The sequence below is a fragment of the Nanorana parkeri genome, unplaced genomic scaffold, assembly GCF_000935625.1.
Source record: "Nanorana parkeri isolate BGI_ZX_2015 unplaced genomic scaffold, ASM93562v1 scaffold238, whole genome shotgun sequence".
NCBI classification, from domain to species: Eukaryota; Metazoa; Chordata; class Amphibia; order Anura; family Dicroglossidae; genus Nanorana; species Nanorana parkeri.
This window is the reverse complement of record NW_017306506.1, coordinates 163,010-178,957: the sequence shown is the minus strand read 5'-3', so window position 1 is coordinate 178,957 and position 15,948 is coordinate 163,010. Positions and strand designations below refer to the sequence as shown.

At 40.1% G+C, this 15,948-nt stretch overlaps 1 protein-coding gene across 1 annotated transcript in view; it reads left to right on the top strand.

The window, feature by feature from the left end:
• LOC108787012 (guanylate cyclase soluble subunit beta-2-like) overlaps positions 1-15,394 on the top strand; it is a 44,038-nt gene extending 28,644 nt beyond the window's left edge. Inside the window, exons 7-16 of the mRNA XM_018556442.1 lie at positions 170-212; positions 750-858; positions 2,127-2,230; positions 4,394-4,610; positions 7,434-7,754; positions 9,119-9,267; positions 9,892-10,038; positions 11,175-11,329; positions 13,999-14,168; positions 15,366-15,394. Of these exons, the coding sequence (XP_018411944.1) occupies positions 170-212; positions 750-858; positions 2,127-2,230; positions 4,394-4,610; positions 7,434-7,754; positions 9,119-9,267; positions 9,892-10,038; positions 11,175-11,329; positions 13,999-14,168; positions 15,366-15,394 (1,444 nt within the window). The remainder of the gene's footprint in view (positions 1-169; positions 213-749; positions 859-2,126; positions 2,231-4,393; positions 4,611-7,433; positions 7,755-9,118; positions 9,268-9,891; positions 10,039-11,174; positions 11,330-13,998; positions 14,169-15,365) is intronic.
• Positions 15,395-15,948: the final 554 nt, after the last annotated feature.

Below are 15,948 nucleotides of genomic sequence, written 5' to 3'. Positions count from 1 at the left end.
ATAATTTATATTAAAAAAAACCCCATAGACATTTTTAAAGGGGGTTTAACAGCTGGATATCACTTTGTGAGCATGTCTATTATGGTTAGAGGGTTTCACTTTCTAAGGGTCAGTGAGACCCATATTAATGTAAAGATATGGTAAAAAAAAATTTCTGTGTCTGTACCAGCACTATGCTCATTGCACTATATCCCCATATTCACAAGTATCAAGTACAAATTATATGTACAAACATATTTATAAACAGAAAACTCCAACATAGTAAAAGTAGTAGCTGGAATATCGGTTTTGAAGGAACATCATCAAAATAATGCTTAAGCCACTCAAGCCCTCACTATTACCATATACAGGCAAATAAATGAAAGTAGGTTAGCTAGCTACATTGGGGGACAGTGGTGGGGTATGGGGTATTAATTTACTAAAGACAAAGAGGCTGTTCACTTCGTAAGGGAATTTGCTGAGTGATACACACATAAGATACATTTTTGTTAATAGTTAGGGTACTTGAATGCATTTTTAAGATTTAACTCCTGAGTTTAGTGTCACTTTAATATTATTTTATAGCCAGGAATGTGCCTAGGTTAATTGCCAGCGGTTTTTACACAGTGTCAGCTACTTGAGAAATGTGCTAGTAGAAATTCATAGCATGGAATTTAGAGGAAATTACTGTACTTATATCTCTAATATTTAGGAATTAAACAATGGTTCACATTATTGCACATCTGCCTATTCCTTTCCTATACTTGCAGGATCAGAATGAAAGGGAAATAAGCACTGATGCTAATATGATATCTTTGTGCTGTCCAGTAAAAAAGTCCCATTGGGATATCATAAGAAATGTGGTCATGTCCGGAAGAGGTGGGTGACCTGCAGCTTGTATGATCGCCTATTACCCTCAGCTCACATCTATCAACATTAATCATGAACCTAACACGTATGATGTTACATGGGGAATACCTTTAAAGCTTTCAAAATAAATAAGGCTGTCAGGCAACCTGTGCAGCAATCCCATATGGAGTAACCACATCAGAAAATACAAAAGTGTTAGTGCATAAGTGAATACACAATACGTGATAATAAAGACAGGGAGTGGTAAGACCGTGAACACTGGAAAGTAATACAACTACACTACAGTATAAGAGGTTCACTTATAAAAGTTTTGCCCGGCGTGTCCACATGGTACTAGCTCCCCTACATGGCACTATCCTTACCATCTTGTCTTGAATTGTATTGTAATTGTATTGTCTTCCTTATATTGTAAAGCGCTGCGCAAACTGTTGGCGCTATATAAATACTATGTAATAATAATGGCACTATGTATAAAAAAACCTATACTCGTCAGCACCTTTAATTGGCACTGGTGCTCTGTGAATGCCCTCAGCAGCTTAGTGAATAGACCCCTAAGGGCCTGTGTAGACGGGCTTTTGTTTGCTCCTAATGGGTTGTGCATTCTCTTGCAAGTTTATGGGAATACAAAGCAGGCTTGAGGCAGGTCAGAAGGAGGTCATATGCAGGTCAAATGCACCTGTCAATGAATGATCTCAGAATCATCTCAAGCTGATACCATCGATATAATCTGAAAGCCCATTGATACATGATATTTTAAAGCAGAACAGTAAATTTATAGCGCTACATGGATACACTGATGTTCTAAAGCAAGAGTATATTACAAAACCTACAGAATAATTAATTATAAAGCAGTTCTTTAGCTCCCGTCATATGACTGTGCCTAGTCCTAAGACTAGATGCAAAATGGAAAAATATCATTAGCCTGCTGGAGACAGAAGAAACGTTTCCCCAGAATGGTCAGACCATGCATGCATGCATGAATGATCGTCTTCTTGCGTCTATAGGTAGCTTAAAGTCAAAACTACATAACTTCTGAGATAAAATGAATAACATGATAAATTAAAAAGCCAATGTGTTGTTCTTAGTCAGTCTGGGCAGACTAAAAGACTTCTACTGAATAGTAAGGTGTGAACACAATGCAGACTACTAAAGAAGAGCATTAGAATGATCACATTAACATAAATATTTTATCAAAATAGTGCAGACTCTTTTATACAATACTAATCATTTATTGTGCATGCAAATTAATTATTTCCATTTCTCGTACTTTTGTTCAGGAAGTTTGCTAAAGTCTTTCCAACCAGTTTATCCAGACAGATTGTGGATGGATGAGAAGGCATTCTGCAATGAATTTCCCTTCCATATTGTGTTTGATAAAGAGGTAAAAGCAAAAACATCTGCACTCTTTAGAAGTACATTAGGAAAGTATTGTGAAGCTGCGCTGATCTGAGCCAGCTACGTGCTGGGACACAGGCAGCTATTTGTTTACCAGATTTGGAATATGCGGTGATGGCCAAGCTGAGAGGTGAAAATTCGAAAGTAATCTAATGTGCCTTATAATTAAGACATATTATCAGGTATACACGGACCAGTTTTCATGAGTGATACGAACAATTCTAACATCACTAGTGATGATTGTCTCTTGCTCGTTAAGTTTAGCATTATTGTCCAACAAACGTACCAGCACTGGTTGAAGTATCTCATATCCTCAGAGAAAACCCAACAATTTCTTTCCTATGTCTGAGGATATGGAAAAACAAAATACCCTTTAGTAAAATTTTAATTAGTAGAAAGATTTACCTGTCACCACGCTCAACTCCAAAATATAAGAGGTTTAGTCTTTAAGAAATGCTGCAGAATAGTCCAAGTTATTTCTGTGACCAACTGTGCAGGTCTGTATTTTAAAAAAACGAAAATTGGTTTGAGGTGCACAGATCCCAAATCTCTGGGAGCCAACCCCTGGTTATTTGATAATGATACAAAGGAGAGGCGAAAAATAGGTTTTTTTTTGGCTAGCAGAGTGACAAATCCAATAGACTTCACGCTATGAGTAATTATATATAAAAGTGAAAAATGTATTAGTTTTTCAAAACATCTTTTTTAAAAGAACATTGGACAATGTATTTAGAATATAAAAGAATTCGCCCTTAGAGGGAACCTCCTAGTAACCCCCTTTGAGTCCCACAGATGAGGTTCAAATAAATCTGTGGGACTCCAAGGGGGTTACTAGGAGGTTTACTCTAAGGGCGAAATTCTTTTATATTCTAAATACATTGTCCAATGTTCTTTTAAAAAAGATGTTTTGAAAAACTTATACATTTTTCACTTTTATATATAATTACTCATAGCATGAAGTCTATTGGATTTGTCACTCTGCTAGCCAAAAAAACCCTATTTTTCTCCTCTCCTTTGTATCTGTATTTAAAAAAAATTTGCCTTTTGTACAGGCTCCGTCTCTTTTGACATGAATCTTTTTGCAAAGGTCAAAACAAATATTTGCTATTAGAAATGGCAAACCATCTGCATTATATACTGCTCATTTTTTTTTTTTCACATTCAATTTTTCAGGTGAAATGTAAAATGGATGAATTTGGCTTTAGTTCCGTGGCTCCTTCAAGAGCCCCTTTACCCCTGATCAGGACTGAATGTAACTATATATGTCCAGTGGCAAACAGAAAATGACAAATATGAAAAACTAGAAACAACTAAAAAACGTTGTGGTTTCATCTCTACGCCAGTATCACTAAGCCCAAGCTCAGAAGTGCTTTATACTCTGAATAATACTTCTATCCAGATCAGCCTTTCTCAACCAAGGTGCCTTCTGGCTTTCTCAGGGGTGCCTTGAAATTTTCACACAGCGTCATGCCTCTGATGTGAAAGAGGGGGACTCTGATGTGAATGGGGGCTTCTGATTTGAAGAGGGTTTCCTACTGTGAGTTGGGTACTCTGATGTAAATGGGGGCTTCTGATTTGAAGAGGGTTTCCTAGTGTGAGATGGGGACTCTGATGTGAATAGGGGCTTCCGATTTGAAGAGGGTTTTTTCCAGTGTGAGATGAAGACTCTATTGTGAATGGGGGCTTCTGATTTGAAGAGGGTTTCCTAGTGTGAGATGAAGACTTTGTTGTGAATGGGGGCTTCTGATTTGAAGAGGGTTTCCTAGTGTGAGATGGGGACTCTGACTGATGTGAAAGGAGGGGTTTCTGATGTAAAGGGGGACTCTTATGTGAAAGGTGGCACTCTGATTGTGTTCTTGTGTGGGGTTCCTCCTTAACATTCATAACAGGCCCCTATCTGGGATAAAGGTCTGGTATGGATTTTGGAGGAACCCCATTTTTTACATTTACAGTTTTTACATTATTTAACTGGGGTGCCTCAAGATTTTGTTTACTTTTAAAGGCTGCAGTGGCTGAAAAAAGGTTGAGAAATGTTGATCTAGATCCATGAACGAGATCTGAACCTTTTCAATTTTTGTATTCCGATGGCAATGATGCCTTCTGCTTTATTTAGCCAATCTGTACATTGTGTTGTCTTTACATTGTACAGCTGAAGGTGAAACAGGCGGGGGTGAAAATACAGAAATATGTCCCTGGAATACAGACAATGGACATCAGGCTGGATGAATATTTCACCATTGTGCACCCACAAGTCACATTTACTATTTCTAACATTCAGACCTTTACTAACAGTCAGTTTGTGTTAAGAACAAAGCGAGAAACAATGCCAGAATCCTGGAAGAAGCAACCAATGTTGAAACTCAGAGGTATGTACTGTTGTGTACTAATTCTACTAATGACACTAATGTATTTGGAATACTGGACTTAGACACAGATGCTACTTATACAAATCACATTAAACAAATACGTAGTATATAACTAAATGTAATTTGATTACTAGAGATGGCCAGAGGCAGTAGATGGTGGCCAGATTTTAGTAAGCAATCCTATTGCAAAATTTTCCCTTTACCTCCTTGAATGGAACATACTGCAGGTATATGCACCTCCCTTTTGCATGCACTGCACTCTAATACTGTTGGTGGAAAATAAAAATCAACCTACATAACAACCTTCTACCCATGTTAGGACTGCTGATTGGTCACAGACGTTCTTATTTCATCAATTTCTATAGGACTGGATGACTATCATCATGTCTGTGAGTGACTTGGGTGTTAGACCCCATTCTCACTGAGCTACATCAGAAAAAGCGCTTTTCAGCGCTGATTTGAGCTGAGCGACTTTGAGAGACATTGAGCTTCAGTGCACATATCGTCGTGCTACGTAGCGCTAATTTTGGCATGGACTTCGTAGCTGCTACATTGGGCTTTATGTTACATAATTCCTCTTCCTGTATATATTTTTGTGCAAAAGTGACACTTCTGTAGCGTGTCAATGTCGCTCAAATTCGTGCATTGAAGTCTATTGGGCCAAATCGCACAAAATCCGCCGAAAAATAGGTCATGGTCAAGCGACAAGCTTGAGCAACAAGTGACAATGAGCTGTGAACAGCTCTATTAAAATGCATTGGACAAGCTACATTGAGCTGATGTTTGAGCAATTTTTGAGCTGAAATCGCGCTACAAATTGCTCAGTGTGAATGGGGTCTCAGGGCCGGTGCACACCTAGGCGACAGCCCACTGCGCGGCAATCGTGCACGATTATTTTTCAATGGCACCCCAGTTGTGCCGGGCAGATCGCGTGGTTTCCCGACGCGATTCCGCCCGTGCTTCTGAACACAATGGCGGGTAAAACAGCCGCACATCGTGTATCGCAGAAAAAAGGTATTTGTACCTATTTTCTGTGATACGCTACGCACGGCATGTTCAGATGCACGGGCGGAATCGCGCGATCTGCCCGGCGCGACTGGGGTGCCATTGGAAAATAATGGCACCCACAGCACGATCGGTGCACACCTGGGCGACTCCTGACCGCGCTGCAATCCGTTCAGCGCTGCATAGAGTATTTTTTTTTCCATACCTGCTTCAAAGAACCAACCTAGGAACTGGCAGAAGTATGCTTACTGTGCAAAAATGATTACTTTATTGATCCCATGGCACTGGTGTTCAGACATAAATTTCAGCACCTACAGTATTTAGAATGTGTCTTTAAGAAATGGCTGTATTTTACACACCAGAACCCTAATTCAACTCCTTTGACAAATGATCCCAGTCCCTCAACCCACTGCAAAAACCCTAAACCAACGAATGCCATTCCTATTGCTCCAGCTAACCCTTACCCCTTTGCAGTTTGCTATACAACAAAACTAAAATGGACTGATGCATATGAAATTGGGTTTGTGATCACTCAGCACCAAAAGCATTCTCTGCTTTTCACCAACATTCAGTGCTATTTGGACCCTGAAGGTGAAGAAGGATATTTACCTTAATAGACTGGGGAGGTAAAGATTGTGGTGGCCTGAAACAGTAACAATTGAGAACATTCTACTCAAAATGGAGTCAACCCACACAATTATTGATCAGGAGATGTTTGCTATCGCACAGGGAAAAGGTTTAGAAAGCATGCCCAATCCTTCCTTCTTCTGTGCAAAAAGATAAAGCAGTTAAGTGCTGCCTGATGCTTATTAATGTCAAGCGAGAATCATGAAATGTCCAGGGAATAAGATCACGAAAAGCCAGATATCTCTTTGTTCCTATTTAGATAGTTTCCCTTCCAAGACCATCTTTAAGCTGTCTGTAAGCAGGGCCGTCCCTACCCTATATGTCACTTGTAACAAAAAAAGGGGGGGGGGGATGTGCATGCGGTGGGCTGGACGGCTGTATTACACTGGACAGAGAGCCGTGCTGTCAGCTGCTATCTGTTAATTCCCACCCAGCTAATTGACATCACTGGTTGCCAGGAGCTCGGCAGGAAGCCAGCCAGAGTGTTCCACTCAGCTCCCAGACAACCAATGATGTCAGTGAGCTGGGCGAGAAGCCGGACAGAGCATCACAAATTGCTAAGAGCTTTTAGCAACCTGGGATGCTGTGGCTGGCCCTCAGGCTGCCTCATTATAGGGACAGCCCTGCCTGTAAGTGTGCCAATCCTACCCCAATCTGACGCTCAATGCAAAGGTTCGGCGAGAATGTAAACAATCTGACCAATGCTTTTCTGTTCTCCCTGAAGATATCAGTTCGGGGTTTTGTGTGTGCTTCAATATCCAGATATACATTTGAATCTAAAATATTTTCATAGGAGTCATGTTAAATATATCACATTTCCCCACAGATATGTGGTGGCATCCCTATAGGTACAAAGTCTACAAGATATTTTATATACTTTCTAGGGCTGGTAATGATTAAAATTTTCGTGTTCGATTAATCAAATTATTTTTAATCGATGAATTATAACGCACATACAGATCCAATGTCGCCGGATCTCCAACGGGAGTCCCAAAAGCCGGCGGAGAGGTGAGTCTTTTCATTTTCGATCAAAAGAATTTTAATCGATCAAAAAGTTTAACGATTATTTGAGGAATTAATCGTTAATTTCCCCAGCCCTAATACTTTCACATTACTTTATACAATAGGATGTTCATTGTCCAGTAAAATTGCTCTGGATCTTTCTATTTCTAATCTAACATTCCTTACAAGGGTACATGGTTTGGATGGAATCCATACAATGCATGATCTACATGTGTTCTCCAAAGCTACGCAGCCTACAGGAACTAGAAGAGAGAAAAATGCATATTTCTGATATAGCAAAACATGATGTAACCAGGGACCTGATCCTACTGAACCACCAGAGACTGGCTGAGATAGAGCTGTCCAACCAGCTGGAGAGGAAGAAGGAAGAGTTACGTATCCTGTCTAGAAACTTGAAGATCGAGAAGAAGAAGACAGAGACCTTGCTGTATGCCATGCTGCCCCCTCATGTGGCCAATCAGCTAAAAGAAGGCAAGAAGGTCCAAGCAGGTATTTCCTCCCTAAAATAACTTTTTGTCCTGCCTTGTCATCTTTTATTATTACAATGCTAACACCTGATGGAGCTAACAGTGAATTTTGCCACTGACAATAGTTAGCCCTGTTTCTCCAGGGCAGAGGTTCTGAAACCTTTTCTTAGGACCTATTCACACTTGCTGGTTTTCCTTCAGTAAAACACATGAGTTGAACACACACTGTAAAGAGATATCCCCTTTATTACTATGGGCCTAGTTCACATGTCTAAGGCTGGCCACAGCGGTAGAATTTCAGCTGATTCACAGGAATTGGCCAAAATTCTCACATTGGGTGGCCATCCTGACTCGACAAAAGTCGACTGCTCAATCGACTTATGTTGAAGGAACTAGGCTGAAAATTTTTGGCTGAACACTGACTGCAGCCTATTAGCTCAGTTCACGTATTCTGTCAGAGGCAGCCGCTGGCTGTCAGGATACAATAGCTTCAGCAGAGATTTGTGCAATCTGTTAGATTTTTTTTTTTGTTCGACCCACAGCCTGAATAAAAAAAATCCAATAATGTACGCTTTAGCTGCCGCTCAGCCTGTTTCTTTAAAAATGGGAACATGTTTAGGATTTAATGCACATTAAACAGGCTCTTTTAGCTATAAATGCACAAAACGATATGCACCATGCATTTATGTGCATTTTTAGCACATGGGCATAATGACTGAAAATTTAGCGTTTCAGTGTGTGCCATGCTCTAGTCATTCACAGACCTGTTTTTTTTATTTTTATTTACCATTCTCTCAGTTACAGACAGTAAGGTCTTATAGTCCTATTCTAAGATTCATTCTGATATACTACAAAAAACGTGGGTGTATAGTGCTGGCTTGCCTTAGAAAGCACCAATATATACCACAATGCATATATACATTTACACCAGATCTGTAGAAGCCAGAAAGTCCAAAGGTAATTTGCTTTGGTAGCAGAGCAGGATATCGGGAATCAGGTGAGGGAATAGGATCTGGTAAACTGATAGTCAAAGTTGTACAAAACACAGAACTCCTCAGCACCCTGTTCTATCAAGACAGCATTGTTACAAAAAAGCCTTTGACTATATCAGTAAGCTCATAAAGCAATGTTTTTTGAAAAATATTCCTTACATTTTTAGCTTTCTAAAAACCTTACAGAAGTACTATCAAACATCATCTAACAGAATGGAAAAAAGACACTGATTTGTTTTCTATATAATGTAATGTGGCAATGCAGCACGTTGATATGAGGAAACAGCAGTCATGGTGGCATTCACTCACCTCATGGGCACAGGACCAATTACTACGCTGGCATCTCCCTATAGTTATGCTTTAATGTATACTAACGATCATTTACCCCATGCAGGAGAATTTCCAACTTGCACAATACTCTTCAGTGATGTAGTGACATTTACCAACATATGTTCTGCTTGTGAGCCCATCCAAATCGTCAACATGCTCAATGCAATGTACTCAAGATTTGACCATCTTACAAATGTCCACGATGTATACAAGGTAAAGCTGCACAATTAAAATGAAACAATGAAGAAAAAAATAAATAACCAATCCTGCTGTGTAAAAGGCACCCTTTGGTGTAAGTACTTACCTTCCCTGACCGATGGCCCTCCTATGCCAATACAGACCATTCCCTATGTTTGGTATTTGCACTCTGTAAGGCATGCCCTCTACAGAACTCAGTCCTGGCAACTGATCACTCAGGCACTACATTATAGGAGGGCAAGAGGAACATTCATATGTGCCTTAAATACAGAAGCACTAACTTCCATTTTAGCAAGCTGTACCTGGTTGTACACTTAAAACCTGGGAGAATAGCAAAGAATCAGCAAACTTTGTGCCTGGGGTTTGTGTTGTACTTTATGAACAGAGCCCAATGTTGCAATTATGATGTTGACTATACTGTCTGAAATACAGATAATTATACATTCAAGAGCCTACAGATATACCGTATATCAATGAATATTGTGGAAAATAATTACAATTCTGACGTTAAACTAAAGATGTTTTACAGGTTGACTATGTATTATCTAAGTATTACTAATATAAATATGATATACTTAGCACTAAAAAAAAGTACATGCATAAAAAACATTCAAACCTACCAATATGTTTCTCTTACAGGTAGAAACTATAGGGGATGCATACATGGTGGTGGGAGGTGTTCCCATACCTGTGGAAACTCACGTGGAGAGAGTTGCAAATTTTGCCCTCGGCATGAGAATAGCAGCAAGAGAAGTAATCAATCCCATAACTGGAGATTCTATTCAGGTGACTGAAATTCTTGGGCTTTGTTTTTTCCCTGGTAGCAGACACAGAAAAATGCAGTACGCGCTATTGCATTCTAACATGTCCATTTAACAAGAGTATTCTAAAAGTATGAAAAATCCTAAATCCTTAAAGCTGAACTCCAGGTATAAATATTTATATATAGTTACAATGGTCCAGCCTGGCCCAATTCAAGTATATATATTTTATACCTGGTAGGGACTTGGGAATCCGGCAAATCTCTGTAGTAGCTGGCCCCACTACAGTGCTTTACATAGATCTTCTAGGTCCTGTACTGCCATCGTGATGAGAGACTCCCCCATTGCTGTGAAAGCAGAGGGGGTCCCTCACTCGGCACAAAGGCCATTCAGTGAACACCTAGTACTTTTATCAATAAATAATGCTGCAGCTACTACAGTGTTTTACAGGATACTAGTGGCCCTTCAATGGAAAAAAATATGTATACCTTCATTGGGCAAGGCTGGTCCAATGTATGTATATATACATATTTATACCTGGAGCTCAGCTTTAGGGTGCACATCACAATATATTTAGAAGTCACTTAAAGTCCCATGTTATGACTGATGAATGAATTTTGCTTTAAAAATGTTTTGACATTGAACATGCTAATTTAGTCCTCACCCAGATAAGTAACACCTACAGTTCTTCTCCCTCCCTCAGCCTGTGAATGAACAGTGAACAACGGCAGACTGATATCTCTCTGTCACGCCTATCAGCATGCCCCTTGTTAGCACATGAGCACTATAATACAACTTACTGGCTCCATGTGCTGCTTCTCCCTCTCCTGGTCTGTACTCTGCAGCACAAGGGATGGCAAAAGCCAGATACCAAGTGTGCCTTGAGTTCAGCTTTAAAGCAAAGTACTAGTTACCCAGTTACCAGTCAGCAATCAACAGTGCACCATTTGTAAGCAATGAAATATTTAGCAATAACCAGACATGCATTCAGTTTTTGAGGATTAATAATTTAGAGGACATTTTTCAAAAACCATAATGATAAGTAGTTTTCATCTTGTCTGTGCAAGCTACATGAGAACAGATTTGGCAGTTATAATTTCCCGCTAAGTGTAATGTTGGTAAATAACACAACGTAATCACTGAGAACGTCTCTCATTTCAGATCAGAGTTGGAATTCACACGGGGCCTGTATTAGCAGGAGTTGTCGGTGATAAAATGCCCAGATACTGCCTTTTTGGAGACACTGTGAACACAGCCTCCAGGATGGAGAGCCATGGGGTTCCAGATAAAATCCACCTTAGTCCAACAACTTTCCAGTAAGAAACCATCCTATCACTGTAAAACAAAATGTTTGTACTGTAATGCTTTGCTGCATATAAGCCAATTTGAGCAGGAACACAATAGTTTAAGTTTGAATGGATTTCACTTTTCGTGAATAGGTGCCATTGAAGCTTAACTGCCCAGACCAAAGTTAGCAGTGGCAGTATGTGTCAGATAACTTGACAATAACTAATTGACTCATTTTTCTACCTTAACTTTTACAATGCCTTTAAAGCACTTGGTCCCTTTTGTTCTGTTAAATATACCAATAAAAGCATTTTGTTATAGCTGTTTGAGATGGTCCAAAAAATGCTGTTGATCTTACCAGAAATCTTGTGAGCTGATAACTTCCTGTACTGACTATTATCAGTTACATTGTTCTTAGTTAATACTAAGGACTACAGAAACATACCCTTCTATGTTACGGACAATAAAGGGGTTATTCACAAAAGGGTGAAGAGTTTGGAGAAGGCAGGAGAAGGGAACAATCTAGGACAACATAGCTGAACTGCAAACTGAGCTGAATTGGAGAATTTTTCCAACTCAGCTATGTTGTCCTAGATCAGGGGTAGCCAAACTCCGGCTCTCCAGCTGTGGTGGAACTACAAATCCCATGAGGCATTGCAAGATTCTCACAGCCACAGACATGACTCCCGGAGAGAGATGCATCATGGGATTTGTAGTACCACCACAGCTGGAGGGCCGGAGTTTGGCTATCCCTGTCCTAGATTGTTCACTTCTCCTGCCTTCTCCAAACTCTTCACCCTTTTGTGAATAACCCCCTAAGAGAAGGTGGTCTCTTATATTCTGTGGTCCTATATTGTTTCTAAAAATAAACAATAAGGTGATCAGCGCCGGTAGGTGAAATGTGAAAATAAGAGCTACCAAGCACTAAGGATATAAATAAATATCTGGAAAATGTGAAAAACAATATTGTGCCGAGCTAATAATCATACACATCTAATACATTGAAACATATATAAATGAATCACATATATGAGCCTTCAAACAAATAAGGCATAAATATATATCTACACACAAAAAAAAACAATAAAGACAAAAAAAGTCCCAGAAAAAAAGTAAACAATGGTGATTGTGCAAGAAAATTCCTCAGATGATTCACAGCCAATCTGCATGTAACTCTCAGATAAGCATAATCACACAATGCAGGCAGACCTTCACCTCCACCCAGTGAGTGATAAGAAGTGAGTGCTCACCCGGGGTGGTTGACCCACAGAGCTAGGTCAAATGCACTTTTTCCCTTCTTAAAGGTGCCCATACACTTTACAACCCTCACAAGACATTTGTCTTGCGAGGGTTGTAAAGTACTTTAAAAAACGTACGATCTGCCCATCTTGGACAGGCAGATCGTACTTGTGATCATCGCAAGCCCTTGAGGGTTGAGGGGCGGGCTTGCGATGACTGCAATGAGGGGCGGGCTTCCGATGACTGCAAACGGGCAGTGTGCGCACACCAGCCCGTTCGGCAGTTGTCGAACAAGCAGGCCACTAACTCGCTGAGAATCGTACGATTCCCGGCGGGTTTTCCAGCCTGCTTGTTCGACGGAAGACGTGCGACCATACAGTAGAAGCGGTCGCACGCCTTCCGTACACTGCACGATTATCGTACGATCGCGGGATTTCGTGCAGTGTATGGGCACCTTTATAGGGGAGGGAAGCCCATGCACAGAAAAGGCGATAAGGTCTCCTCAGATCACAGGTACCAGAATAAATCCAGGAGGAAAGAAAAAAAGGACAAGGACATAGTGCGTAACGTCCAATAAAATGCAATTTATTAAATAAAAAATGCGTACTCATAATGGTGTAAACAGTACAGGCATTGGGTATTAATGGATCAGACCAGCAAGGCAAATGGCAGCAAAGCGAAAACACCCGTTTGGCTGGCTCAGCTCAGTGCAGTGACAACAGAAGCTCTGCCCTGCGTACTTTACGTCAAAATACGTGACTTCATCAGGGGTCACGTATTTTGATGACGTCACGTATTTTGATGTAACGTACGTAGGGCAGAGCTTCTGATGTCGCTGCACGGAGCTGAGCCGGACGAACGGGTGTTTTCATCGCTTTTCTGCCATTTGCCTTGCTGGTTTCATCCAGTAATACCCAATGCCTGTACTGTTTGCATTATTGTGAGTACGCATTTTTTATTTAATAAATTGCATTTTATTGGACGTTACGCACTATGTCCTTGTCTCTTTTCTCTTTCCTCCTGGATTTATTCTGGTACCTGTGATCTGAGGAGACCTTATCGCCTTTTCTGTGCATGGGCTTCCCTCCCCTATAAAGGTGCCCATACACTGCACGAAATCCCACGATCGTACGATAATCGTGCAGTGTATGGAAGGCGTGCGACCGCTTCTACTGTATGGTCGCACGTCTTCCTTCGACCCCTATGTCACTACAAGGAGCAGCAGTAACATTGAGGATGGAGGATGGAAAACCACAATATGTTTAAGTAGAAAAAGGCCTCCAACACTCGGGGAAGTGTCAAATGCCAAAGATACTGATGAATGCTGCAGCATTGGAATGGAGAAGAGGATGGAGACATGGGCTGCCAGAGAGGGGAGTATAATTCCTCTGCAGGGCACAGCTGGTACAGTTTATTTCATAAATACTTTTCTTTACCTCTAAACTACCTTATTCTACAGGGCCTTGAAACACAAAGACTTTGACATTGTGGACAGAGGTGTTATTGATGTAAAAGGCAAAGGGAAAATTAACACATATTTCCTGATCAAGAATTTACTTCTGTCTGAAGAAGAAATTATGGGCATGGCTAAATGTGAAGATCCTAAGGCAGACTGTAATCCGACTGCCGGTAAGTGATTCCGTTGTATTTAGCATGTTGTATACTTTTTGGCTGAAGCCCACTCAAGCCAACTTAGAGAAAAGATTTGTTTTACTTTGTAACAGGAGCCTCTGGAACAGGAAGTGACAGGAAAATGTCATCAACAGTGACGAAGACAGCTATAAATACATTTTTTTTATTGCTGTTAGTGTTCCGTTGAGATTTCCGCTTACCTCCTGTTCTGGTCACAAGTGCTCCCTGGAACAGAAGGAAAGGGGGGATCGAAAAATAAAACTTGTCTATGGAGTTTTTCAGAGGAAACACTGAATGGAAAATATTTTATTGTCCATGTGCACTTGGGCTACAACAATGCACTTGCTGAACATTCTGTATACTATAGTTAATGTGCTACGTGGCCAAAAGTTTGTGAATACCTGACCAATACATCTACTGTAAATGAAAGTGTTGGACATCCCATTCCAAAACCATGGGCATAAACATAGAATTCTGCCCTATGTGGCAAAAACAGCCTCCACTCTTCTAGAAAGGCTTTGCACAAGATTTTAGAGTGCGTCTGTATACATTTGTGCCCATTGACATTTGTGAGGTCAGGTACTGATGTTTGATGAGAAGACCTGGCTTGCGGTTGACATTCCAATTCACCACAAAGTTGTTCAGTAGGGCAGAGGTCGGGGCTCTGTGCAGGCCACGTAAAGTTTCTTCACACCAAACTCTTGTCCTCATGGACCTGGCATTGTGCACAGGAACCCAGTCATTTGGGAACAAAAAAGGGCATTCCCCCAAACGGTTTCTATTTGGAAGGTCACAACTGTCTAAAATGTCTTTGTACTGTATGCTGTAGCATTAACATTACCTTTTGCTAGAAACACCTAAACTAAATAAATTGGGTTGTTCACATATCCTGCCCATATAATATATCAAATTAAAGATTTCGTAATTTACATTTTTTTGGTGCAAATTTGATTTATTTTTATCTTATACATTTTTTGCTTCAGACCAAAGATGTTTTCACTTGGGAAATGGAAGGTCAAAGGTGTTTTTTTTGCATGTTTGTAAGGAGAGCAATTTAGGAAAGTTTTGCAAGAATACATCCTCTGAGAAATACTCAGATGGAGTTGCTGGCTTTCATCCCTTAGAATTTGAATTTGGGAATTTGGGGAGTTAGCATTGTGCGTAATCTCATGGATAAGCTTTTGATCTTAATAGGTTGTTCATCTAGTTTCTTTGCAGCGTAGAGCGTCATTTCAAATTTCTTTTTTAAGTTGTTGCTCACCCAGAAATGGTTTAAAACGGGTGTGATGGGTCCTGTTACCAAATAATTTACTTTGTTTATAAAATACTACTTCCTGGCATTTCCCCCTTTTCCTATTTTAGATAGGAGTGAGTGATGCACTCTGGTGAATTCCTACCTTGCCAGAAGGATTTTGACAAGCCCATGTACTGTTCCTGTAAGTGAAATATAATACATGTTTTTTTTATTGCAGTTTTAGGTCAAGTAGAAACTACAGAGGACTGTGTAAAAAATGGAATAGAAGACCAAGAAGTTGCATTAGATCAGAACACAAGTCATACAAATGATCAGACCACAGCCATTGCTACTTCAAGAACATGCCATATTTTATAGGCAAATTTTAGATCCAATTTTTACCAGGATTTGGCAAGCATATTGTCTAATAACGCTTCTCTTTGATTCTGAATAAGACCAATATATATGATTAAATGTAATTCTAGAACAAACAGTAGAAAAATAATAACTGTGCATATATATCGCTACAGGAAAAAAAAAAAA